We start from the raw sequence: 22,840 nt of genomic DNA, 5'->3' as shown, positions 1-22,840 counted from the left end.
TGCACATTTTATATGCAACTCTCCTTGAACCCTAAGTCTGGCCAAACGGCCTCACCGCCCAGCGTTTGCCCACCGCCTCCATCATCCAAGCGCAACTGATCTCCGTCGTCGACATTTCCATCTGTAGCACTGTCAGAGAGACGGTAATACCTACCGAGCCAATTCGATTGCAGCCTTGCAAGCTGTCCCAGAGCCCCTCCTACAAACAAGCAGCCCCGCCTTCATCCGCCACCCATCACCCCACTCGACCCCTCCCCCTCCAACGAACGCGAAGCTATACACAAGCCGCCAACCCCGCAGATCACGATGTCCGTCCCTCCGGAAGCCCTGCAGAAGGTGAGAAAATCATTTCTGGCATTTAGGCGCTTGGAAATCCCAGCCTGCGGCTTGTCTACGACCTGAACACCGGCTAACGAACGGACCGCCCACAGCTCCTGCAAGAGATCGAAACCCGCGCCATTGCATCGCAGCAGCAGATCAATGTTACCAAAGCACAGATCACCGTTAAGCAACGCGAAATTCGCATGCAGCAGTTGACGACCAAGGAGTTGTCGGAATTGCCCTCGGAGACACGGGTTTACGAAGGTGTTGGAAAGATGTGGGTCTCTTCCCTCGTTATCCCGGTTATAGAAGCTGACTTTTGCGCATAGGTTTGTTAATGTCCCCATGAACACTGTCAACAAGCGCCTCACACGCGAGAGCTCCGAGTCTTCTGCGGAGATCACCAACTTGGAGAAGAAGCTGCACTACCACGAGACGACATTGAAAAACAGCCGTGAGAACTTTGATCAGATTCTTAAGTCTGGAGGCCGGGCATGAGATATTCAAGGCAGTATAACATGATTCTATAAGAGAGGTTGGATGGGTGTGATCTGGTTGGTATTTGAAGTCCCAGGGAGCAAGCACTGGGCTTCCTGGGCAGTCTGCCATCTACTTGCCTCAGCATTTGCCGTATCGATATAAATGTGCAAGATGATGGTATTGAATGCTCAAAAATCTCACATTGATGAGGCTGGGTTCATGGAGAAAGAAAGGGTCCCGGTCCCTTGTTTTGATGGGCATGTATGTTTGATTCATGGCAAGTACATGTCCAATTACCGGCCTTAGATACCCAGGAGTCTTTTTGCACCAACGATGATCTAGCATAAGCCCTTTAAAAGAGGCTGCCAATTTCGTTGCCGCTGACTGATATCCATTGAAATAAAAGCTGATGATTAAAACCTCTTCTTATGTTCAACTGTAATCTTTGTGTTCTCGCCAGCATGATAATCCACAATAATGTTTGTAATTCTAGCCTTCAAAAGGAGACCGTGTGCTAAAGAAAGTTTCATGACGGAATGTGCTGCAGTTCGAGAAGCCTTTGGGAACGTCACGATTAAGATAGCAGCAAAACGGGTGTAAAGTGTGTAGATAGATGGGTAAGAAGAAAGGTAGAAGAATTAGTGTAAAGATAGGTGCAAAGAAGGTTATCCAGAAAAGTTTGAAGTAAGACATAGGGAAGGATGGAGGATAGGCCTTCCAAACGGCCGGGAACAGCAATCTAAGAGGATCAGGAGAACAACAACCAAGTCCAACTTTGTCCATTAAAGGCCCTGATAAGGAACAAGGTCCCATTGTGCCTCCACGCAGCCCGGTGATCTCCAGCTTACTAGTTTACAACTTGGGTCTGTGGCCCTCACTTCAGGTACACGAAACTCATAGGAGCCATAGGGATACTGCGTAGTATGGCGAGCGTAAAATCTGGCCACACCCAGTTGTCCTGGGAGGTTGCCGCGGTTAGGAGCTGGGCAGTGGGCCTGCTACAACGCATCGGTGGATTCTTTATCATCTTAAATTGATTTTATTTATTTGATTCATCTTTGTGTTGAGTTTTGAAGTTGGATTTGACATTGTGGGATACCAATTAGGGCTGAGCTGAGCCGAATGACACTATTCAGAGTATTTTCGCTGCCCAAAAGCGTTTTTACCCTATTTAATTATGATCCATTATGGGACTCAGAGATTACGGATTTTATTATTGACACTAGCGTTCTGTTTTTGAGGCTGATCAAAGGAAGAGGGTTGTGGTGGTTTGATCTATTTCCTCATTGAAAACGGGGTACTAACCCTATAAGTTCTCATCATAATCTGAATTTACGACACAGCGTGTGCATGACCGTCTGAGACTAGTGTGATTTCTCCTTCGTGGATATCTCAGCAACTTGAACGCAGACTTCCATTTAGTTTCTCCCCATGAACTTCACCACCCACCACCCTCTTGCTATGTCTATCTCTCACTCCCACCGTGACTTGACCAATCCCACCTCCTCAATGCTCGCCTCTCGCCCCCGCCGCAGTGACATTAACCGCAGCACTCGAGGACTCATCTCTTGCTCCTACCGCAATACCTTGACCATCCCCATCTATCCTCCAAAGCCTACCTCTTCTTCCCGCCAACCCCTTTGGAAGCCACTTCGAACCTTCGAAGTCCCAACCCATTTCTTGAAGAAACGCAAACTTCAAATGCTCGAAACCATGTTAGAGCCAGACTGGATGAGCACCGTGGTCGTGGAAAAGCCCCGAGCACATCTGGATGACTTTCCAATCGAGCTCCTTGAGATGGTAGCCAAATTCCTCTTGCCGGTGGACCTCCTCTGCCTGTCGTTATGCAGCAAATGGCTCCATGGCTCTTTCCCCAAAGTTCAGTTCTACAACTTCGGATACGACGAAGCCATCTTCCTCGACTTCTTGAACCGACTAGCCAGCTGTGAGCCCCACCATTACATCTGCAAAAGCTGCCACCGTCTCCACCGCATTGAAAACGTTCAACTCCCAGGGCCCCTCTGCAAGCCCCCAAGCTGCTATGAAACCCCAAGCAAGCTCGCCCTCAATCACTGGAACAAGAAAGATCACTATCTCTTCCTCAACCAGCCTCTTATCTTGATCCAGTTCCCTTCCTACACGCAATACAAGTTTTACTTCGTTCACCTCCAGCTGGCAATGCGTCAATTCTTGCATGGTCCTGGCTTCGGTATTCCCATTGAATCCCTCTTCCACACAGAGGTCGCAACCAGTCCCATCGCACAAAATGCAAGCACCATTTATCCTCAGCTCGAGGAGAGCAGAGTCACCGATGATGAGGTTCAGCTCAATACCCAGACAACCCTCTTCTCAGTCGATGCCCGCATCTGTGCCGACCCACCAAGCTTCTGCATGCGCTCACAAGAAATGGCTGTTGTCTGCCGCGAGAAAGCCTTGAACCTTCTTCCAAACCCATTCGCCGACTCAATCCGAATCTGCTTGCATATCAGCACCGCTGGGTCCGGCGACCTCTTCATCTGGAATAGGGTCAGCGAGCTCGTAAAGCAGTACCATTGCGGCGAGCGGGGAAAGTACTTGACTGCACAGGGGCGTTGCCCACGTTGCAACACGGCGTGGAAGGCTCAGGTCCGAGAGATCGAGCCGAATGATGTTTCCCTGGTCATTACTAGGTGGATGAGTCTGGGCGCAGGTTTAGATCCGGAGGATTCTATGTGGAGATCGTTTATTGAGTCGAAGCATTATATGCCTTTTGATATGACGGCTGATCCGCGGGTGCAGTTTGAGATGGATTCTGTCCAGGCGCGTTCGGGAAGTGCGTTGTCGGAGGAGTCGCTGTTCTGGAGGAACTCGGAGCTTTTGCGGGAAAGGAAGTATCGGGAGTTGATGAGAGAGTTGGATGGACAGAGGTGGATCTTGAATTCTGAGGAATAATATTTGTGTGGAGAATCTGAGGTGGAGGCTGATCTTGTGCCGAAAGCTACTTCTCGTTGTCTTATCAGTCGGTTGATTGATTTTATTATCAAGGGATCTCGGGATATGGGTTATGAAAGCTCTGAACTGCAATGAATATCGTTAGCTATCATCATTATCTATCTTATTTGAAAATCGAATATCGCTTCCCTCGAGTGTCGATTATTTAGAAGAGGCCCCCGATGTAGGTATCCGAGATGGTACTGTGACCATCTAATAAGATTTGTGTTTTCCGCTTTCTTCTTGGCCCTTACTTTGACGAGGCAGACTTCTACTCAATCACTCTCAAGGTCCAATTGATCTTGCGAGTTATCTTGCCCCCACGACAACTCATTCCACTGTATCCACTAAGCCTCAAGGCGAGCAAATGAACACGGGCTACATGTGTGGATCCACCTTACCTCCCCAGATTTCCAAGCGAAATATAAACACGGGTCCCACATAGTGTGTAATGCAAAGCTCGGTTGCGTGTCGATCTACTGCGAGGTGCTGATCTTAGTACGGGGGCCAGTATGGCCTCATTGCTGATCAATTCGTATCCTTGAATACAGTACTTGCGAATGGTACCCAAGTCACCGTTAACAAGAACTCAGAATTATGGTGGGCTGTTAAGGTGCTGGCCATAACTTTGGTATTGTTACCTCGGTCACTTCTAAGATCTATGATGTTCAGAACGATGGAGTGTGTAATTTACGCTCAAGCAGAATCACAGCGCCCTTGATCTCCTGTGCATAAAGGCCTGTAATCGTCACATTCGTCAAGTAGCCAGTATACTCCGCAGCTTCAACAAGGTAAAAGAGCTTTATAATGCAATCAACCGATACCTTGGTGCTGGGAAGAAGCAGGCTATAGACCTGATGAACTACTTTTTTTCCCTTTAACTACCCTGCCATCGATCACAACCATGTAAGTCCATCCAGGAAAGGTAGAACTTTCTTTCCTCTACTGAACTCGATAGCCCGTCATTGCTTTCTTCATTCTCCAACAAGGAGTCGATGCCGTTGAAGAAAAGTACGCTAAGCCGTTCGAAAAGCTTGGGCCTATCATGAGCACAGGCGGTAAAGGCACATACAAGGATCTTCCTACGTGGACTAGCAATGCCGATGATTCACCTCCTTGCCAGAAACTTGGCCTAGCCAACGCCCGCTTCCCTGTGGGCCTTCAGAGCTACAACCCTTCCGCACAACGTCTAGCGCCTTTACCAACTTTACCCAGAAGTTCCCTGCTTTCAACCACTCGGTGGTTCTTCCCGGTAATGTTCCGGATCCACAAGCCAAGCTATTGGCGTTATCCAAAGAACTAGCTCGGGATACTCAAACATGTGGTTTTTCTATCAGTATGCCTGAAACGAGCTTCTCTGATTCAAATTGGCGGAAGAATACCGTGAAATGATATTGCTAAGTTCTACCCATCAGATGGAACCAAATGGCTGCATAGTGAAATGAACACCTTCAGAACGCTACCAGGAAGATATGACTTATACAAATTAATCCAGTGTGCTGCAAACAGGAGAAGTAGAGCAACACCAGAATGATGGACTGGTGAATGCAACAATGTCGCGACGTAAGAAATAATAATAACACCATCTGATAGAATTTACAAAAAACCTTCACACGTTCGGCTGTCACGACCGACAAAACAGTGTATTGGAGAAGAACAAAAAAAAAAAAAGACGTACGATGGCGGTATCACCTTGTGAAAGGACCAACGACCCAAAGGGCAAGTTTGTGCCAGGCAACACAACGATAAGAATATGACTCCGAAAGGACTAAAGACAGGAAGAGCAACTTGACAGTAAGGAAAGATGTGATGGGATCGACATGTGAAAGACCCTTGATTCCCTCAGAGCTTGGCAAGACACGGTCTCTTGGCAGGCGGCGCATTCAGGTATTGGCGATTGCCCTTACTATCGATTTTCCATCTGCCGTGGTTGTTAGGATTGGCGACAAAATTTGGTGCTGTCTGATTGATGAATGAGAAGACACGCTTGTTTGACACGGGCTCTGGAGATGGCTTCGGGGGTGGCGATGGCGTGATAGTTGCAGGCACAGCGAAGGACTGTTGTTGGTTTTGTTGGTTGATCAGGGGTCCCATCGAAGGCATCATCTGGTAGGGATGCTGGTATTGAGGCGAAACGTATCCAAATGGTGGCATATTGTAGCTGAAGTTCATGGGATACATCGGCACCATGGCCATGTTCGACTGTGCATTGGGGTCAGGTGGGCATATTCTCTGGCTGTACATGGGCTGAGGATAGTAAGGTTGAGGACAGTAAAGCTGGGGGAACGCTTGCTGCATGTTGAAGGGTTGTGCAGGCATCGTCCCTGGACCATTCTGCGGCGGGGCAGTGGGATTCAAGTCGACGACAGGAGTAGGGGGGACGTTGGACATCGCAATTGAGCCCTCGACGATCTCGAAAGGGTCCGGAAGCAAGTTGATAACCGCAGCATTTTCTGCCATGTTGGGAGTTATAGAACTGTTGCTGGTATTTGAAGATGGATTCTCCGAGAAGATGTTTTCATTCAGCGGGGAGAAGATATGCTCATCCAGCGGAGGCGTTTCAGAGCCTGGTGAAAGCCCCAGTCGAGAAGTGTTGACCAGCCAAGCCGGGTTGACGGTTTGAAGAAGGGGTTTAGATGAGCCAGCATCATTCATAGCGTCAAACTCAGCTATAATATCATCCCAGTTGTTTTTCGTGAAAGAGTCCACAATGACGTTTATATCCTTGTCGTCAACTTGAGGCTGCTGAGCAAACTGATGCAGTGAGTGGATGTTATTAGCGGTCACAAAGTCGATTTCCTCAATCAGAGGGAAAGACATAGGAACAGGCTCTCCTGGCATGTGGGAATTTGGAAAAATGCCCGAATGAGTGCACATGACGCTCGAAGTGAGAAAAGAATGGGAAACTCGCAAGGAAATGAAAGCAAGTGAAGCAAGTTATACAGAGTATGTTATGTGGTTGAATAGTGGATGAAGATGGGCGAAGTAGGAGAAAAGGAAGGGGCAAAAAAAGACGTTGGGGTTTCTGATGTAAGTATATCATCCTCCTTAGCTAACGTGCCATGGTTGATATAAGATTCACGGTCACCGTAGAAGCCGTCGTCAATTCCTATTTCAGGACTCAGTCGCAGTTGCCCCTACAAATTCCCAACAAATCGCATGACTCCTGGTGGACGCTCCTGCCTCGCCAGTTTGTTCCGAACAAATGCCTGGAGCAGCCGCGATGGTGTATCCATCTCTACCTTCCACAGCCTGCTTGTCCAAAGCAGATGCAGAAAGAACAAACCATGCAGAGGAATTGAAGTTTGTAGTATGAGTTCTGATACCGCCCGAGAAGGGCATGGTTAGCTTGAAATGGCAACTTTGGAAAATGGATCCTCAAGGCTTCTACTCACAACAGAGACGCAAATAATTGAATCGTCCACTTCGGAGAAATGAGACCGTGCCATTTCAAGCTGATCAAGTCAGAGACACTTGTTTTATCCGAGTCAGGGACACTGTAGCGACTGAGATAGGGGTCAACAGCATCATCGGCAGACACACGAGGTGACCGCATTTGGACCAGAGCAATCCATTCTGAGAATGACCCGCAAGATTCTTGTTGCTCAACCTCGGGCATGTCTTTTGAGACTAGGCCTGATAGCGATGGTACCAAGACTCGGTCCAACCGAGTTCGGACCGGGGCGCAGTTGAACCACTTTGGAGAATGACTCTGAATTGGCTTTGAATCTGAATTTCATATCAGTAAATCTGACTTTCTCTCATGGTGAGTACGGCGGGGCAAACCATTATTTTGTTCTGGCGTGGACTCCAGATCATAAAATAACCATGACATGGATTGATTAAGGACGTTCTTGAACGACCATACAATCCGGTCAAACCCTTTCTTCCCGTGTAACATTGATGGAAGCCGTAAGTTAATTTCAATCACTGCTCAGGTGGTCAGTTTGAGTTTGTAGGGCTCGGTAGCTCATACATACCGAATCTTTCCTTGCCGTGTCTCCGACCGCCACTTCGAATAGGTTTACCCGAAAGCCCAGTGCGTTCATAAGTTTCTTTTCCGGTTTCTACCTTGAGAAGGCCTATCACAACATTATATCAGTCATCTTGTCACCGCGGGTTGGCTTTAATATGCAGGGTCAGCACTAACCATCTCGCAAGGTAAACACAGTATCTGAGCCAGAACGTCCTTCTGATATCATGAGGATATTTCCTAGTGGAAGTGTTAGATGTTTCATTTCCGAATTGATAACAATAGTGTGTAGCCCTGCAAGGACAGACACAACACGGCGGGCCATGCATACCAGCTTTGATGTATGTATTGAAGAAGTCATGTTCGAGGAGGTCAGATGGGCACATGGAAACCCGAGCACATTGAGGGCTCTCCAGCGCATCCAATGACGTCTGGTTCTTCTCATAGACATCTTTTGGCAAGATTACCTCCACCTGTATAGACCCGTCAGTATCATGACTAAAAGATCCCAAGATACACTTGATTCCTCAATAAGCATCAAAGAAAGTATTACCGTATGTACAAAAGGGTGGTTGAGGATGGCAGAGAAAGGCGATTTTTTACTTGCGACCTCCTTCGGGTCGACTACTGCGGGGAGCTGCGCGATGGTGGTGAAGCATTTCTCGCGTCGGGACGCGTCATCAACAAAGTCAAGCATCTTGCAGGGCTCTCAATTATCAAAAGACCGTACTTTTGAAGGACCGTGGGGATAGAAGAGAGTGCTGTAGGTGATCGACAAAAATTCAAAATTTGATGTTCGATTAAGCTCGGGCTTATCGATAGCTCCAATGAGATCAAGATCACCTCGACTCCGATCTTAGACCGGGGAGCAACCACGAATCTAGGAATGATCGAAAGCTAATAAAGATGAATGGTGAAATGAATTCAGTTGATCATCATGCCTACTTCCACAGTTCTTAGGCCTTGTGTGCCAAGCAAACCCTTGTTGGCGATGTGCATGGATGCACGTGTGGGCTCTTTTAAGATTTAGTCTGTGAGGATGTATGCATAAATAATTATGCACAAATCAATTGAGCCTTGGATTAGCCAAGCACCACTATCTAGATGGCTGTTAAAAGTTCTAAGCAAATCAAGTCTTATTGGTTAAGGCAAGTTCAAACCAGGCCTGTTATGTGATGCGTAATATGTATAGTGAAGCAGAATATGAAGCCTTAGTAGCCAATTGAGGTTAGAACTTAGAATCAAACAGGTTATTATAAGATCTATAGCAGATTAACTAGCCTAGTAAGTGAACCTTTCTATGTGGATTCTATTCCTGCATGGGTATAGATACTTCGCCAAACCAACAATCCATCTATTTCAAACCACACTTTATCTAACTGCCGGAGAAAATACAAGAAATCTTATTACTAGATTCATCAGCTAAAATCAACTTGCCATCTTTATCTTCTTTCGTTATCATTAATTTGAAAAACAAAGTGGGAGCCGCATTCATGCCTGAGGCAATAAGATGCTTCCTCCGTCAGAAAGCAATCCCGGCCTAGACACTAAGCCGTCCGAACCCCCCACACGCCAGATAAAGCTTGTTGTGCTCGCCGAGCTCGAATCCCCTCTTGATATTGCCATTGATACACATGCGCCTGCAGTAGGCAATCGACTTCAACAGCAGCGATCGCAATCGCAACAGAAAAAATCAATAATGGCGCCCGGTTCGCGTCGAGACCTCCTCACCAAGGAACATTTCGCATTTGTCTTCGGCGGCGTCAAGACACAGAGCTACCATGACCCTGTCGCAAAGGGACCAGGATCTCACACGTGAGTGCTACGCGACCGGATATATGCGCACAATAAATGACGAAATCCCTCAATCTTAGTATCCGCACGTTGGCATGGAATCCTGCCGGCCAGCTGATTGCGACTGGCTCTGCCAACAAGACGCTGCGCATTTGCAACCCCGAACGTCCTAACGTACGATACTCGACTGAACTTCGCGGCCACACTTCTGTTGTTGAGAAGGTCCTTTTCAACCCTGTCCGTGATGCAGAGCTGGCTAGTTGCTCTGCAGATGGCACAGTGCGCTTCTGGGATGTTCGCTCGAAGACCTGCGTCAGTCGTTTAGATGTCGGTGGGGAAGCATTCACACTTTCTTGGTCAGCCGATGGAAGTACCATGATTGTCGGAAGAAAGGTTAGACATACCCTGATTCTGGTTTCAAGCTTCAAGCAGCTAATTCAGACCGCAACAGGATGATACTTTAATTCCCATATCCGTTCAATCGACCTCTTCCCCTCACCTCCTCGCCAACGGAACAGGCGCATTCAATGGCTCCTCAACAGATCTCACCTCTAAGCCTGGTCCTTCAACATATACCGCCCTCCCCTCCCACCCTCAATCTGTTCAAACAAACGCAACAACATTCTCAAACCACATCGCCACTCCCGACTTCCCAGACCTCCACCTATTCCTCACAACCGGCGAGGGCCGTGTTAAAATCGTCTCATACCCTTCCTTCGAACCTATTCACACCTTAAATGCCCATACCTCCGCCTGTAATGCGATTTCTCTAGCTCCGACAGGTCGCTACCTGGCCGTGGGAGGCAGTGACGCTCTGATCTCGCTATGGGATACCACAGACTGGATCTGCCGCCGCACATTATCTAGCGAGAATGGTGGTGCAATCCGTGGTGTAAGCTGGAGCTTTGATGGGCGTTTTATCTGCGGTGCGTCGGATGAGCCTGATGCGACGTCGAGTGGATTGGAGATTTTCCATGCCGAGACTGGTGAGAGCGTGTATACTGTTCCGACTACTGGTACTAGAGCTGGAATCCCTGCTGTTGCATGGCATCCGTCTAGGTATTGGCTTGCTTACTCGACTACTCATGATGGGCCTGGTAGTGGAGGATCTGGGGGGCTGAAGATTGTCGGTGCAGCTGGTGGAGGCCTTTAATTTATGGACTGTTAGAAATACACCACCTTGTTTAATTCGATATAACTTTGGAAGCCAGGAGTAATGAATGAGATTGAATTATTATTTGCCCTGAATGAAGTCCAAGACGGCTATTCGTTTAAGGTTTCTAAAGAACAGGAGACACATATGTCTGAAACTCGGCTCGAAGAGGAGAAATATACATGGATTGGAGATTGAAGCTGTTCGTTCATCATAAGGTCGTAACAAAAGGGGAACAAAAACGCCGGACACACTGGCTGTCATGACCTTGGTCTAGCCAGGGTCCCAAAAGCCCACCTTTCCCATACCCAAGTCCAACACCGGCATGAGTCCCGTAGGCTGAGTTCGCATTAGAGAGAAGAGATTGAAAGGGCCGTCGTCGAAATGTTGTGTATCGTTCTTCACGGTTACCAGCAATTGTGACATTATTGCAAGTATTTCGGCCCTGGAAGGGTCGGTGGAGTTGTGTATAGTAAGGAGCAGTCATCAGGATTTGACTGGTATATTCTGATCTACTCATGAAGGGCGCCAGCTATCCCATCCAGTTGCACCGGCATTATTGTTCAAAATCTGAGCCCACTGAGCCTCACTTAAGGAGTTCATGTTCACATTGAAGTCCACATTGCTCAGATCAGGATTTGGCGTGGGCAAGTCCCACGCAGGAGGGATGTCGAACGCATTGGCCTGGCCAGGCCTCATGTTTATATCTGGAATCTGCGGGGATTCTGTGCTTGTCGGAGATATGTGAATAGCACCAGAGCTTTGACCGGAGTGAGCCGTTCCCAGGTTTTGTTGCTTCTTCCCGGGGGACGGATTGTCGGTCCCTGAAATTGAGTAGGATGTGTTTGAAGATGAGTTCAATGTGGAGGGCGTGGGGTGATCGGAGGGTGGATTCCTCTCCCCAAGGAAGTCTGGTGAGAAGTCCATGTCGACATCTATGATATTTCCTGGGATGCCTGTCTCGCCACTGATGCCGGAATGTCGCATTGGGTTGGAGTAGTAGTGAGTTTGATCGAGAGCCGCAGGATGGCTCGCATCGATGTTTGCTGATTCTCTGTGCCGACTGGGAAGAGATGTAGCTATTCCAGCAGGGGGCCGATTGGAATTGCCGGTACTTGTAGGATTTTGCGAGGGCCCTGGGGGTATGTCACCTTGTTGCGATTCACGTATCTTGTAGATTTGCCCACACTCAACCGAATCACCGCAAACCGTTTGCTACACGACCCAGTTAGCTTGAACCCCCAAAAATAAAATAAAGCTCGGAGAATACCGACCCTCGCTTGCTGAGCATAAGCTGAACTAGATTTTGAGACCTGAGACTGGATTCCAGTGCCTTCAAGATCCACATCCAGCTGAATGAGAAAGGATTCCGTCAGAGGGTTCTTGGATTTCATGGCATTAAGCGCTCCAACAACGAATTGCAGTGAAGAATACACCGCTGAGTCGTCAGGTCGCGATTTAATGTACTGAACGAAAACCCTTGCTGCAATATATAGGCAGAAGGACATGAAGGGATTCAACTATAACCAGTTAGATTGATATCAGAGGGGAACGTGGTAGATTCGGACGTACAATAGTCAAATCAACGTGGCTGACCATCTTCATGATGCTAGAAATTTGGTTCGCTGCCACTAGACATCGGCGCTTGCTCTCGGTGATGATTTGATTAGGCATTCTGTTCTTTTCGGCCTTGAAGATTGCAGCCTGGTGAAGGCAAATTGTCGAGGTATGAATACTCATGTTGGCGAAGATGACATTCACGTCATCCGTAGCAGACGGAAGTCGAAGGTGTTCGGGTAAAGAAAGTGCAATATGAAGTAAGATATTATCGTGGCTCCGATGTCTCTTCCAAAAGCCCCCATTGAGATCGTGATCGTTATCTGATGGCTGAGGCCGATGGATGTGCGTTAAATTCCTACCAAATAGATTTGCCAAAACCACCACACAGGCGAATGGAGCCAATGTAGACACACCTTCGCCGCCGATAATATCAGCCAGGCGAAGTGTGCGTTGTGGTTTGCTCTTCAAAAATGACTCTTCAGAAGCCGGAAGGTTTGTCATGATCTGCTATGTGTTAGCCATGCAACTGTAGAATCTTAAATTCTAAACAACCCACATCGTGTTCATCGATGACCAGGGGCCATCCAGTTCCAATACTTGCGTATCGGTCAGTACAAAAGGCCATCCAGAACACTCTCCTTCGTTCTTCACGTTCCGTCCAATCCTTTGGTGGAAGCATGGACTGTTTCACATCAATCCCTGAGCCGTCCAGGCGATTGAGACCCATCATAAGCGCCAGTCTCGTGGCTTTTCCAACACTCAGCCATGCGCGCGGGAAGTAGATCATTCGAAATTCGTAACTGCCAATAAGGATCCATGTTTGGCAATGCCCGAGAGTAATGATGGACTCTCCGAATCCTTTCATTTCGTCCATCTCGGCATACTTGCGAGCCCTCTGGTAGAAATGGGTATGCAGAAAGAAGTACTTGTCTGTGACTGAAGCCGCATGGCACCACATCATGTAGCGCAGGCAAATGGGCGGTCGTAGATTAGGGCCGAGATTGAGGCTTGCGAAATACCGAGGACGGTGAATGATAGGCATCATCGGATATATTTTCTCGAAGAAAATGCTCTCCCTAAATAATCAATTAGATGTCTGAGCTGGACATGTTCATCGTACATCACACTCACAGCTCATCAATCGCATCTTGGGCCGGAAGAGGTTCCTCCAGTCCCAAACTGATCAGGTCCCATTGAGGGCCGCTCGGGATATTATTGGTTTCCGGAAAGAATAGTTGACTCGGCTGAGACGTGTCCAATCCATTTGTTTGTGGAGGTATTGTATTGCTCATGTCATTTCCAAGGCTTGTGAGATCCGGTAGAGCGAGACCGGCTTCATCCTGAAAAGCCCCCGTGAATGCCGGCTCTTGTGGTTGAGGGGGAGAAGTGCGCTGCGTGGTATCCGAATCCTGGCCTTTAAGAAGAGTTTCAACCTGGGCTGATCAAGTAGATATGGTCAGCAAGGCGGTAGCAAACGCGATGAATCGAGTCTCATACCTAGTCGAGCCTCCAGCTGCTTCACATACCCCCGCTTAGGTCCACTCTTCTTGCGCACTTCATCGTAAGCGCATTCATGACCCAAGCGTGAGCATGTTCCACAGCTTGGCCGCTTCCCATCGCATCTCAATTTCCTGCGACGGCAGACCACGCAGGCGATGCGCTTGGGGCGTGGAACATAGCTGCTATCGCCCGTGGCGAAACTGTCGGTTGGCGCATCATTTTCTATGACGGAAGAACCTGTTCGAGAGAATATAGGCATGGAAGAGTATTGCGACGGTTCCTGCGAGAACTCGGACGACGAGAAATTATCCATGGCTAGTCCAGAGACCAGTTGGACCACGAGGTGTCGAAAATGCCTGAGTAGTGATTCCGACCGATAAGGAGTTGGCTGACAGCCCACCGCTTATCACTGATGAGATCTTCAAACTGACACAAAGGTTGCGGGCCTGGACGATGCACTAGTCGGACAGAAGTAGTTCATGCTCCACAGGCTGCTGATTATTGCGGGGATAAGTAGGAACAAAAAGTTTCTATGGATGACGGCGGCACTTTTGGCATTCAGGGCAAGGTGAGCTTCTTTGGCCCCAGGCTCCTTTATCAAGTTGTGACGACCCGAAACCCTTTTCGAAAAAAAACTTCGAAAGTCTTCGAGACAATACTGTGGAGACGTGAATTTAATATTTTATTTTTTTAATATCGCTCCTATGAAAAGAGTCGGTGGCCCTGGAGGTACCAGATCGGCGCTTGAGAGGTCCAAGTAACTTACGCACGACGGCGCTGCCTAGAAAGGCTTGGCAATCACGTTGATCCATGCTGGGAGCTCAACCCCATCAACCTTGAAATGGTTACTTATACTTCCAAGGTTATATGACAACATTCTATACTCTTGAAGCTCAAGCCAAACATAATTTATATCTATTGAATTCCATTTTGTGCGAATGGCATTGAGCCACCATACTATACAACAACAGCATCCCATACCCCAAGCTCCAACCAGTGGCAAATAAGCTATAGTGCACAGTGGAATGAACAAGACATGATGAATGCGAAGAGAAAAAAATACAAGGCAAGATATCGTACAGCCATCCCGTATGCAATTGGGACGAGGTATAAAATGAAACAGAAAGCATGTCTCGGAGAGGGATGCAGAATAGGTAGCTGCCGTGTCTACCCATGAGCGGGAAAAAAGCCAAGGGTGAGACTTCTAATTGTATCCACGACGACGTTGACCTTGGTTGCGGGGTCTGGCGTGTACGACTGCCTTGTTGATCTTCCACTTCGGGCGGGTCTTGTAACCAGATTTGGTCTATGGGAAACACATGGAGTTAGCTTATAAATCTTGAATGGATGATCGAGCAGTGAATGAGGTGTACATACCGGAATACCCCAGGGACTCTTCGGGTCAACGTTACCCTTGGACTTACCACGACCACCACCGTGAGGGTGGTCCATGGCGTTCATGGCCAATCCACGAACAGTTGGACGAATGTTGAGCCAACGCGAGCGACCGGCCTTACCCAAGCGAGTATAATGATAATTGGGGTTGCTGGCCACTCCAATGGTGGCACAGCAGTCCTTGTGGATGAGTCGAACCTCGCCACTCGCAAGGCGGATAGTGATATGCTGGGCCAGACGCTCCTGCTTCATACGCTCGCGCATGGAGAGGGGCTTCTTTTCGGCTTCCGGTTGCTCGGCCTCAATGTCCTGTTGCCGAGAATCACTACCCTTGGCCACGACAGTAGCGTATGTTCCTGCACTGCGGCACAGCTGGCCACCCTTGCCGGCTCGCAGTCCAACGTTGAAAATGAGAGTTCCCACGGGAATCATATGCAGCGGCAGACAATTTCCACGCCATGCAGTTCGGGCAGCCAGCACACCAGGATCAACTGTACCGCCCATGCTCTTCCAGAGATCCTCAGGAATTCCAGACATATAACTCTGCACAGTCTCACCAGCTCGCATGCCATCGGCGGCAAGGATATAGCTCAGCTTCTTGGTTTCCTTGCTGCGAAGCAGTGCAATATGGGCACTCCGGCCGGGATCATATTCGATTCGCTCTACCAGATGAGGTCCAGCATCCATTCGCATGAAGTCGACTGTACGAATTCGACGCTTGGCACCACCACCATGGTGACGGACAGTGACCTGACCAGAGTTGTTACGACCACCCTTGGCGTGACCCTTCTTGGGAAAGGTCAATCGGTGGATTGGGCGGCCCTTGTAAAGATGGTCGTTGACTGGACGGCGCAAGTGTCGCACACCGGGCGTACGAGGAGTGTATGTGCGAAGAAGGACACCGGCGGTATCGCGAGCCGGTGGCGGTGCAAACGAAGCACTAGGATCAATTTCCGAGCTCGATAGGGTGTTTGAAGGGGTTTCGAGTTCATTGATGGTGGAAGCGAAACGACGAGCCGATACGGAGGGTACGGAAGGTAAACACCTGAAGGGCAACCGAATGCCCCGGAGGGCAATTCGGGGTTGAAGCATCATTGAGAGAGAAGTGGGAGGCGAATATGAGCAGAAATGATGGCAAGGACAAGAAGAAGGGAAAGAAAAGACAATCCGATGCTCGAATCCCAATCCTTCTCAGGGCTCTCGATCTCCGCTCTCTAACTTGCTGTATCTTTGCCAGAACAAAAAGTTCTTGGGGTTAGTACACGTGACTATCGACACCGCCTCACGAAGACACCGCCACAAATATCGGGACAAGTGTGGCTAGTCCCGTGATCAGATGCAGTGACATAATCACGGCTCAAACGCCCTTCCCCGTTGCCCCGCAACTAGGTTGTTTACCCACCGCGACTCACGTTTCGTCCGCGACGTGTATCCACTGTTACCAATACCGTCCCTGCCTCTCCTGTCCTGTCCCCTGCATTTTTCGATCGACTTTCCCACATCTGGTCCAGACAAATTACATTTTCCAATTCAGTGTTTAATTTGCAATTTCCTCATACCCAGCATACCCTATTTTATTGTATTCTCAGTGGGAAAAACCTGCAATATCAACCCGCGACCCTCGGAAAGTGGGGCGTCATTCAGGTTTGACCGGTTTTCCACGCTAGCACAATAGGGCCAAACATCGCTTGGCCTTCGACTTCTTCCTTTTCCCTCCATCATTCCAGTCCAAGATACCCTTCCACATCCCTCCCACCCACCATATTACACGGGTCGATCCTTAGGTACAGATTCCACGTGTGATCTGAATACCTCTACGCCCTTCAATCCCACCTTTTCGCGTGTTTTTGTTGTGCTTCTGAGCCTGAGTGCGACACGGATTCTCGCCATATCAAGTTCGTGATCGTATGTGACGTGACCCGCGAATCATAACATCCAACCTACCCCAGTCCACTGTTTTTAGGAAATTGCACCAGTGCAGTTCCCTTTGAACAGACTACATATTCACGCGTGGTACGTGCACCTCGACCTCGACCCTGTGGTATTTGGGTTCCCCACTGAGGTAATGTCCACCGGAATGCTGACCTGATCCGAACAGGACTAGGAGAAGCATCTTGCTCTCCCTTTGTATTTCTTTCATCGCGTCCCCCTCTCCTTCTTTTCCTCCCGAGTCTAGCACGATGGCACCGGTAAGCAATCCCAGCCCTCTGCCAGCTCGTGTTTCAATGTTTGATGTGTCTTCATGTCATCTGAGCATTGGAACGCGTGCAGTTCTCTTTGTCTCTTGGCCATCTCTAACCTCTACACAGGCCCGTAGCCTCCGCCCCCGAGGAACCATGAACGAGAACGATGAAAACGGACCCTCGACGCGTCTGACGCGGGCGAAGGCCGCCCTTGGCGATGGACCTGCCGACGCAGTCAAGAAACCAACGCAGCCTATCAAGCGTGCATTGTCAACCACAAATGGACCCCCACGCCGCCGAGCCGCTCTGGGCGATGTCAGCAATGTCAACAAGACTGAAGGTGCTGAGGTCAAGGACGGCAAGAAGCCCGCTACGGTAAAGGCTGCTCTGTCTTCGAAGGCCACTACCAAAGCTGGCGCCATCCAGAAAGTCACTCGCGCCAACTCAACACGGGCAGGTCCTCTCAAGCCCCGCAGCGACAACAACAACATCAAAAAATCGCCAAAGAAGCGCAATCAGGTGATCAAGGAGGAGTCGTTGGATGAGCCTCCTCTCAAAAGGCACCACACTATTACCAAAACTTTCATCCAGGAGGATGAAACAGTCAAGGACGAGCCCGCTACTACAGAGGAATCCGAGCCTACTGGCAAGGGTGCTAAGGCTCAAGATGGGAAGCCGGAGTGGGAGAATCTGGATATTGAAGACTTGGAAGACCCTTTGATGGTCGCTGAGTATGTTGTGGAGATTTTCGATCATCTGCAGCAGCTTGAGCTCTCAACCCTGCCCAACCACGAATACATTAACCACCAGCCCGATCTAGAGTGGAAGATGCGTGGCATCCTTGTCGACTGGTTGATTGAGGTTCACACCCGCTTCCGTCTGCTTCCCGAGACCCTTTTCCTGGCTGTCAACATCATCGATCGCTTCCTGTCCGAAGAGCAAGTTGCTTTGGATCGTCTGCAGCTAGTTGGTGTCACTGCCATGTTCATTGCGTCCAAGTATGAAGAAGTCCTGTCTCCCCATGTCGCCAACTTTAGCCATGTCGCCGATGAAACCTTTTCCGACAAGGAGATCCTGGATGCCGAACGTCACATCCTCCAAACCCTCAACTACAACATGAGCTACCCCAACCCAATGAACTTCTTGCGCCGCATCTCCAAAGCAGACAACTACGATATCCAGACCCGAACCCTCGGCAAGTATCTTATGGAAATTAGTCTTCTCGACCACCGATTCATGTGCTACCCCCAAAGTCAGATTGGTGCCGCCGCCATGTACCTTGCCCGTCTGATCTTGGAGCGTGGACCCTGGGACGCTACTCTGGCCCACTACGCCGGATACACTGAGGAGGAGATCGACCCTGTCTTCCGCTTGATGATTGACTACCTCCACCGTCCTGTTTCCCATGAAGCTTTCTTCAAGAAGTACGCCAGCAAGAAGTTCATGAAGGGTATGTCGTATTCTGTCTTTCTATTTTGATTCCTTACCTTTGCTAACACATGTTCCCAGCTTCCATTCTGACCCGTCAGTGGGCCAAGAAGTACCACCACCTGTACATCGACAGCTCGCTTTCGGAGCCATACACCTACATCAAGGAGAGCGAACAGTAATGATGCCATTTACGATGTTATGCTAGCCCTGTGTCGCCCATGTCGTTTACCCTTTCATGACGATCCCAAGGCCAGCGGCTCGACCAGGGAAACTCGAATTCCTCCATATGTTGGCATTTCATTGTGCTGGTATCGAATACCTCTTTGCATATTCTTACGATGACTTGATTTGTGCGCTCTCGCATTTTGTTTTTGTGATGGGTTGGTGGTGTTCGGCGCTCAGTCCGGGGTTTTTATTTGTGCTGGATTGGCTCTTCATTTCTTTTCACTGTGCATGGGGTGCCTGGTCTCTCGCCCTGATACCTTTTTTAACATTCTCATTCGCGTTTTTTTGTGACTGGCGTCGGACCTTATTATTTGTCTTCTTTTCTTCAGATCGGAATTTTATCTCCTTACACCCGTGGATTTATCTTCGTTTGGAATGTTTTCCTGCGACCTTGGGGAATATGCGTTACACCTTGTGCAGCTCTCATGTTTATTGTCATTATGGCATCGCAGATGGAAAAAAAGGCGCTGGCAAGGCCAGATTTGTTATGGGTTCACTTGGGCCTGGAAGAGCTCCGGTGGGGAGTCTTCCATGGATACTGGAAGGGTTGGGCAGCGGTAATGAGCGTCAAGGTCCTTCGGTTTAAGCATGGGTTTTTATCTTTTTGTTTAGAGTAGTTGATTTCTGCACTGGGTGCTTAGCGTGGTTACTGGATGCAATCCTGATCTTTCTATGAATTCTTTGTGCTATTTTTTAATCTCGGTGTACATAGGCATTTCTTTCTTCAGGATCAGATGCGCTAAATCACCTTCACCTGCATTTTCGTTGATTGTTCTTCATCTTACGTTAACCGAGGTTGGATTCCACCGCGGGAAGATGTCGGTCATCTAGCTTGAAACTGCTCTTCATAAACACCAGTAACTACTGAACAACCCAAATCCTAGCTATTTTTTCAACGTACGCCTTGCCTTGGACCTGGTGCTCAGATTATTCCGCTCTAAGACACATCATACATCTCATTTCCAAGCCTCTCGGACAGCGGCGGGGAACCAAAATCACATCTATCCACCCCCCCTCGCTTTTCATACAGCCATCAGACAATATTCCCCATCTATTTATCTCAATTTATCCCCCCTTGTATCTAGCTCAATCTCCACCATGCCTGACCGCTGTCCTTTCTGCAATATCGCCGCCACAAACCCACCGGCCCCCTTTAATGAGCCCCCATCGGAATCCGCAGTCGCGGGTCCAATCTCCGATGCATCAAAGACAACGGCCCACATGATCCTGTCTACGGAACATGTAATGGCCTTTTTGGACATTATGCCTCTTACTCCGGGTCATGTCCTTGTGGCTCCGAGACGCCATTATGAGATGTTAGGGGATATGGGCGTCCAGGCTGGACAGGAGGTATGTATTCTTTTCCTTCCTCCTTACTATTTGTCTCGCACTAGTTCTACGCGTATTATGCTTTTCATCTGTCTTTTTTGTTTTGATCTTACTGATTCCTTGCATAGATGGGGAAATGGCTTCCCATTATCTCAAGAGTTGTGACGAAAACTATCTTCGGTGAGGATCCGGATAGACATTGGAATGTCGTACAGAATAACGGTATGTTTAATCGAATTCTTTCCCCAAATCGTGTCTTCTATTTTTGAGGTGTTTTTATTGTGTTTTATTTTGTTTTCTATCTTTTCTGCAAGAAATGCGACGTAAAGAAGTCTCTAACTCTAGTCTAGGTGCTCGGGCTGCACAGGTAGTGCCTCATGTCCACTTCCACATCATTCCCCGTCCTCAGACAGAGGGTGTCCACAAGCCTGGGTTCGCCATGTTTGGTCGTGGACAGCGCTCGGAACTTGATGATGATGAGGGTGAGGAATTATCCCGTGCCATGAGAGCTGAACTGGTACAGGAGATCAAACGTATCCACAGAGAAGAAGGTATCGATCTCTCGGCTGATCTCGTCGATCGGGGTAAACTATGAGTGCTCTACTAGCATGAAGATGCTGCTTGAGTGCTCTCTATCTCTTGACGATCAGCTTTCTTATTTTATGGCCCATGATGTATAGATAGACGTGCTGGTCAGCTCCCATTTGGCCTTGGGATGCTTGACATCACCAGTTTTTGGATGTCGACTGTCTTTTCTCCGCTAGTCTGCGGTCCCCTTGGTTCGGAACCTGTTGAAGTACTATACCAGGAGTGTTAGCCTCTTGTTTGAAAAGTAGCCATATATGCATATATACCTTTCGTCTGAAATCATTGACCTCGCTTGCCGTAATACCGGTCTTGTCGACCTTGTTTCTTCCCTGTGAGGTATCAGAGACTATACCTTCCGGAAGACGGCGATAGGTCATAAGTTGACGGGCCCCTAGATTGTTGTGAATAAGTTTTTGTCACGTCTGCTTCCAGGAAAGAATAGGTCTGTCACGTACAGTTGCCGAAAGACTGAACACAAACACTGACGACCTCCAGGTTCGGGTGCATGGGCACCTTCAAGTCATCGCCTTCGATAGCTGTTGGCATCCACATGGCGAGGCGACCATTCGTAACGAGGGTTCTAGACGCAAAGTCGAGAATATCTTTCTGCATTGCTTCGAACCCGTAGGGCTTCTTAGGCGGAATATATCCAGCTCGACTATTGGAGAAGTTAGCTCGGCAGCCTCAACTGCTTTAGTGATAGTTGAAGGCTGGGGATGACATACTAATGAGCAGGAACGCCATCAATCACGACAGGCTCAATAACCTTCCCGTTTCGAGTTCCCAGAACCCGAAGTCCTTCACGCACACCATAGGGCGGGTCACAAATGATACCGTCAAGAAGTTGACCATTTCGCAAAGGGGTATTGGTGAGGTCCGAAGTGAAAGCATCGACAAACTTGCTCATGGTGCCATATTGCTTATAATTTCGCAACAAAGCAATTTCACCATGTTTGCGCTCCTCATCCTTTCCACGGAAACTGCGAGGATCAATATCCGAGCCCATAGTCAGAGCCCCAAAGTGCGCAGCAGCCACCAAGAAACTTCCAGTGCCAACAAAAGGATCATAGAAGACCTTTCCAGGCGCCGCGAGCGCAATATTCGCCGTCACAAGACTCAGCTCCGCATCCATAGATGTAGTGGAAATATAGCTCCGTTTTTTCAAATCGTAGTCGACGATAACACCCCGGCCACTTTTATCCAGGTAGCGTCCAAAGTAGATATTCAGCGGCTCGGGATTCTTCTCTCTCTCGGCGCCAGGTATTCCACTAGGAGAAAGGTATCTCTCCATAATCAACCACTGATTTTCTGGATTCTTCAATTTGAGAGGACCGTGGAAGCCCAGGTAGGAGAATGACTTGATGATCTCTACCCTTTTAGCTTGGCTGCGCTTTCCTACGTATGCATCCAAGTCGAAGCCGAATTGGACGGTTTCATATTGGGCCCAGAGATGTGGGGTTCGTTGCTTAACATCGGCATGGACTTCTTCATAGTTGGTTCCATGACCCCATAGCTCATAGATGTCTTTGGCTAAGATGCAGCGCGCGATCAATGCGCGTGCAGCTGCTTCGTCTGGGAGCTTGACGATGCAATATGGTGACTAGTGGGGTTCATTAGCAGAGGCTCAGTGCAGGCGAAACAGATAATCGCCGAAAAAAATGCAATGTTTTCAAGAGTTTGGAAGAAGCTGCGTGTCATCACATACAGCGTCCTCATAAGAGACAATCTCAATGTCGGCCCCGATGACTGTGGCCACGGCTTTCAGTTCCGCGACGCGGAAGGATTCATGCCATTGGGCAAGCCGGATAAGGAATTCCATGACAAGGGTTTTGAATTTCTATCCCTTTTCAATTGGCGTAGTTTCGTGGAATGTTGGCCACCAGAACAAGGTGTGGTGGGGTATGAACTGCGGGATTGATTTTTTCGTTTCTCCGATGA

General features: G+C 48.7%; 10 protein-coding genes across 10 annotated transcripts; 5 read left to right on the top strand and 5 right to left on the bottom strand.

The window, feature by feature from the left end:
- Window positions 1-306: 306 nt before the first annotated feature.
- On the top strand, window positions 307-819 carry N7503_002298 (putative prefoldin subunit 1; the record flags this gene model as incomplete). The annotated part of the gene is made up of 3 exons (XM_057061845.1): window positions 307-336; window positions 432-598; window positions 651-819. 3 exons carry the CDS (start codon window positions 307-309, stop codon window positions 817-819), a joined length of 366 nt encoding a protein of 121 aa, XP_056925807.1.
- Window positions 820-2,310: 1,491 nt separating this feature from the next.
- N7503_002297 (uncharacterized protein) lies at window positions 2,311-3,732 on the top strand (the record flags this gene model as incomplete). Its single annotated transcript, XM_057061844.1, has 1 exon — window positions 2,311-3,732. The coding sequence occupies one exon, from the start codon at window positions 2,311-2,313 to the stop codon at window positions 3,730-3,732; it is 1,422 nt and encodes a 473-aa protein (XP_056925806.1).
- Window positions 3,733-5,613: 1,881 nt separating this feature from the next.
- N7503_002296 (uncharacterized protein) lies at window positions 5,614-6,612 on the bottom strand (the record flags this gene model as incomplete). The annotated part of the gene is made up of 1 exon (XM_057061843.1): window positions 5,614-6,612. One exon carries the CDS (start codon window positions 6,610-6,612, stop codon window positions 5,614-5,616), a length of 999 nt encoding a protein of 332 aa, XP_056925805.1.
- A 273-nt stretch (window positions 6,613-6,885) lies between these two features.
- N7503_002295 (ribonuclease P protein subunit p40) lies at window positions 6,886-8,441 on the bottom strand (the record flags this gene model as incomplete). Its single annotated transcript, XM_057061842.1, has 7 exons — window positions 6,886-7,090; window positions 7,167-7,500; window positions 7,558-7,701; window positions 7,752-7,853; window positions 7,922-7,984; window positions 8,076-8,217; window positions 8,298-8,441. The coding sequence occupies 7 exons, from the start codon at window positions 8,439-8,441 to the stop codon at window positions 6,886-6,888; spliced, it is 1,134 nt and encodes a 377-aa protein (XP_056925804.1).
- Window positions 8,442-9,254: 813 nt separating this feature from the next.
- Window positions 9,255-10,691, top strand: N7503_002294 (uncharacterized protein; the record flags this gene model as incomplete). The annotated part of the gene is made up of 3 exons (XM_057061841.1): window positions 9,255-9,559; window positions 9,619-9,931; window positions 9,990-10,691. The coding sequence occupies 3 exons, from the start codon at window positions 9,255-9,257 to the stop codon at window positions 10,689-10,691; spliced, it is 1,320 nt and encodes a 439-aa protein (XP_056925803.1).
- Window positions 10,692-11,186: 495 nt separating this feature from the next.
- N7503_002293 (putative C6 transcription factor Prf) lies at window positions 11,187-14,064 on the bottom strand (the record flags this gene model as incomplete). Its single annotated transcript, XM_057061840.1, has 6 exons — window positions 11,187-11,906; window positions 11,966-12,211; window positions 12,264-12,755; window positions 12,808-13,327; window positions 13,383-13,689; window positions 13,749-14,064. 6 exons carry the CDS (start codon window positions 14,062-14,064, stop codon window positions 11,208-11,210), a joined length of 2,580 nt encoding a protein of 859 aa, XP_056925802.1. The 3' UTR covers window positions 11,187-11,207.
- Window positions 14,065-14,955: 891 nt separating this feature from the next.
- Window positions 14,956-16,241, bottom strand: N7503_002292 (mitochondrial 54S ribosomal protein uL2m; the record flags this gene model as incomplete). The annotated part of the gene is made up of 2 exons (XM_057061839.1): window positions 14,956-15,057; window positions 15,129-16,241. The coding sequence occupies 2 exons, from the start codon at window positions 16,239-16,241 to the stop codon at window positions 14,956-14,958; spliced, it is 1,215 nt and encodes a 404-aa protein (XP_056925801.1).
- A 1,085-nt stretch (window positions 16,242-17,326) lies between these two features.
- On the top strand, window positions 17,327-18,939 carry N7503_002291 (B-type cyclin nimE; the record flags this gene model as incomplete). Its single annotated transcript, XM_057061838.1, has 3 exons — window positions 17,327-17,335; window positions 17,456-18,779; window positions 18,839-18,939. 3 exons carry the CDS (start codon window positions 17,327-17,329, stop codon window positions 18,937-18,939), a joined length of 1,434 nt encoding a protein of 477 aa, XP_056925800.1.
- Window positions 18,940-20,083: 1,144 nt separating this feature from the next.
- On the top strand, window positions 20,084-20,909 carry N7503_002290 (HIT family protein; the record flags this gene model as incomplete). Its single annotated transcript, XM_057061837.1, has 3 exons — window positions 20,084-20,335; window positions 20,443-20,536; window positions 20,665-20,909. 3 exons carry the CDS (start codon window positions 20,084-20,086, stop codon window positions 20,907-20,909), a joined length of 591 nt encoding a protein of 196 aa, XP_056925799.1.
- A 165-nt stretch (window positions 20,910-21,074) lies between these two features.
- Window positions 21,075-22,721, bottom strand: N7503_002289 (tRNA (guanine-N2-)-methyltransferase; the record flags this gene model as incomplete). The annotated part of the gene is made up of 5 exons (XM_057061836.1): window positions 21,075-21,113; window positions 21,169-21,293; window positions 21,358-21,560; window positions 21,628-22,502; window positions 22,608-22,721. 5 exons carry the CDS (start codon window positions 22,719-22,721, stop codon window positions 21,075-21,077), a joined length of 1,356 nt encoding a protein of 451 aa, XP_056925798.1.
- Window positions 22,722-22,840: the final 119 nt, after the last annotated feature.

Source organism: Penicillium pulvis (genome assembly GCF_028828015.1).
Source record: "Penicillium pulvis strain IBT 33274 chromosome Unknown contig_12_segment0_segment0, whole genome shotgun sequence".
NCBI classification, from domain to species: domain Eukaryota; kingdom Fungi; phylum Ascomycota; class Eurotiomycetes; order Eurotiales; family Aspergillaceae; genus Penicillium; species Penicillium pulvis.
This window is presented reverse-complemented; position numbering and strand designations above follow the sequence as displayed.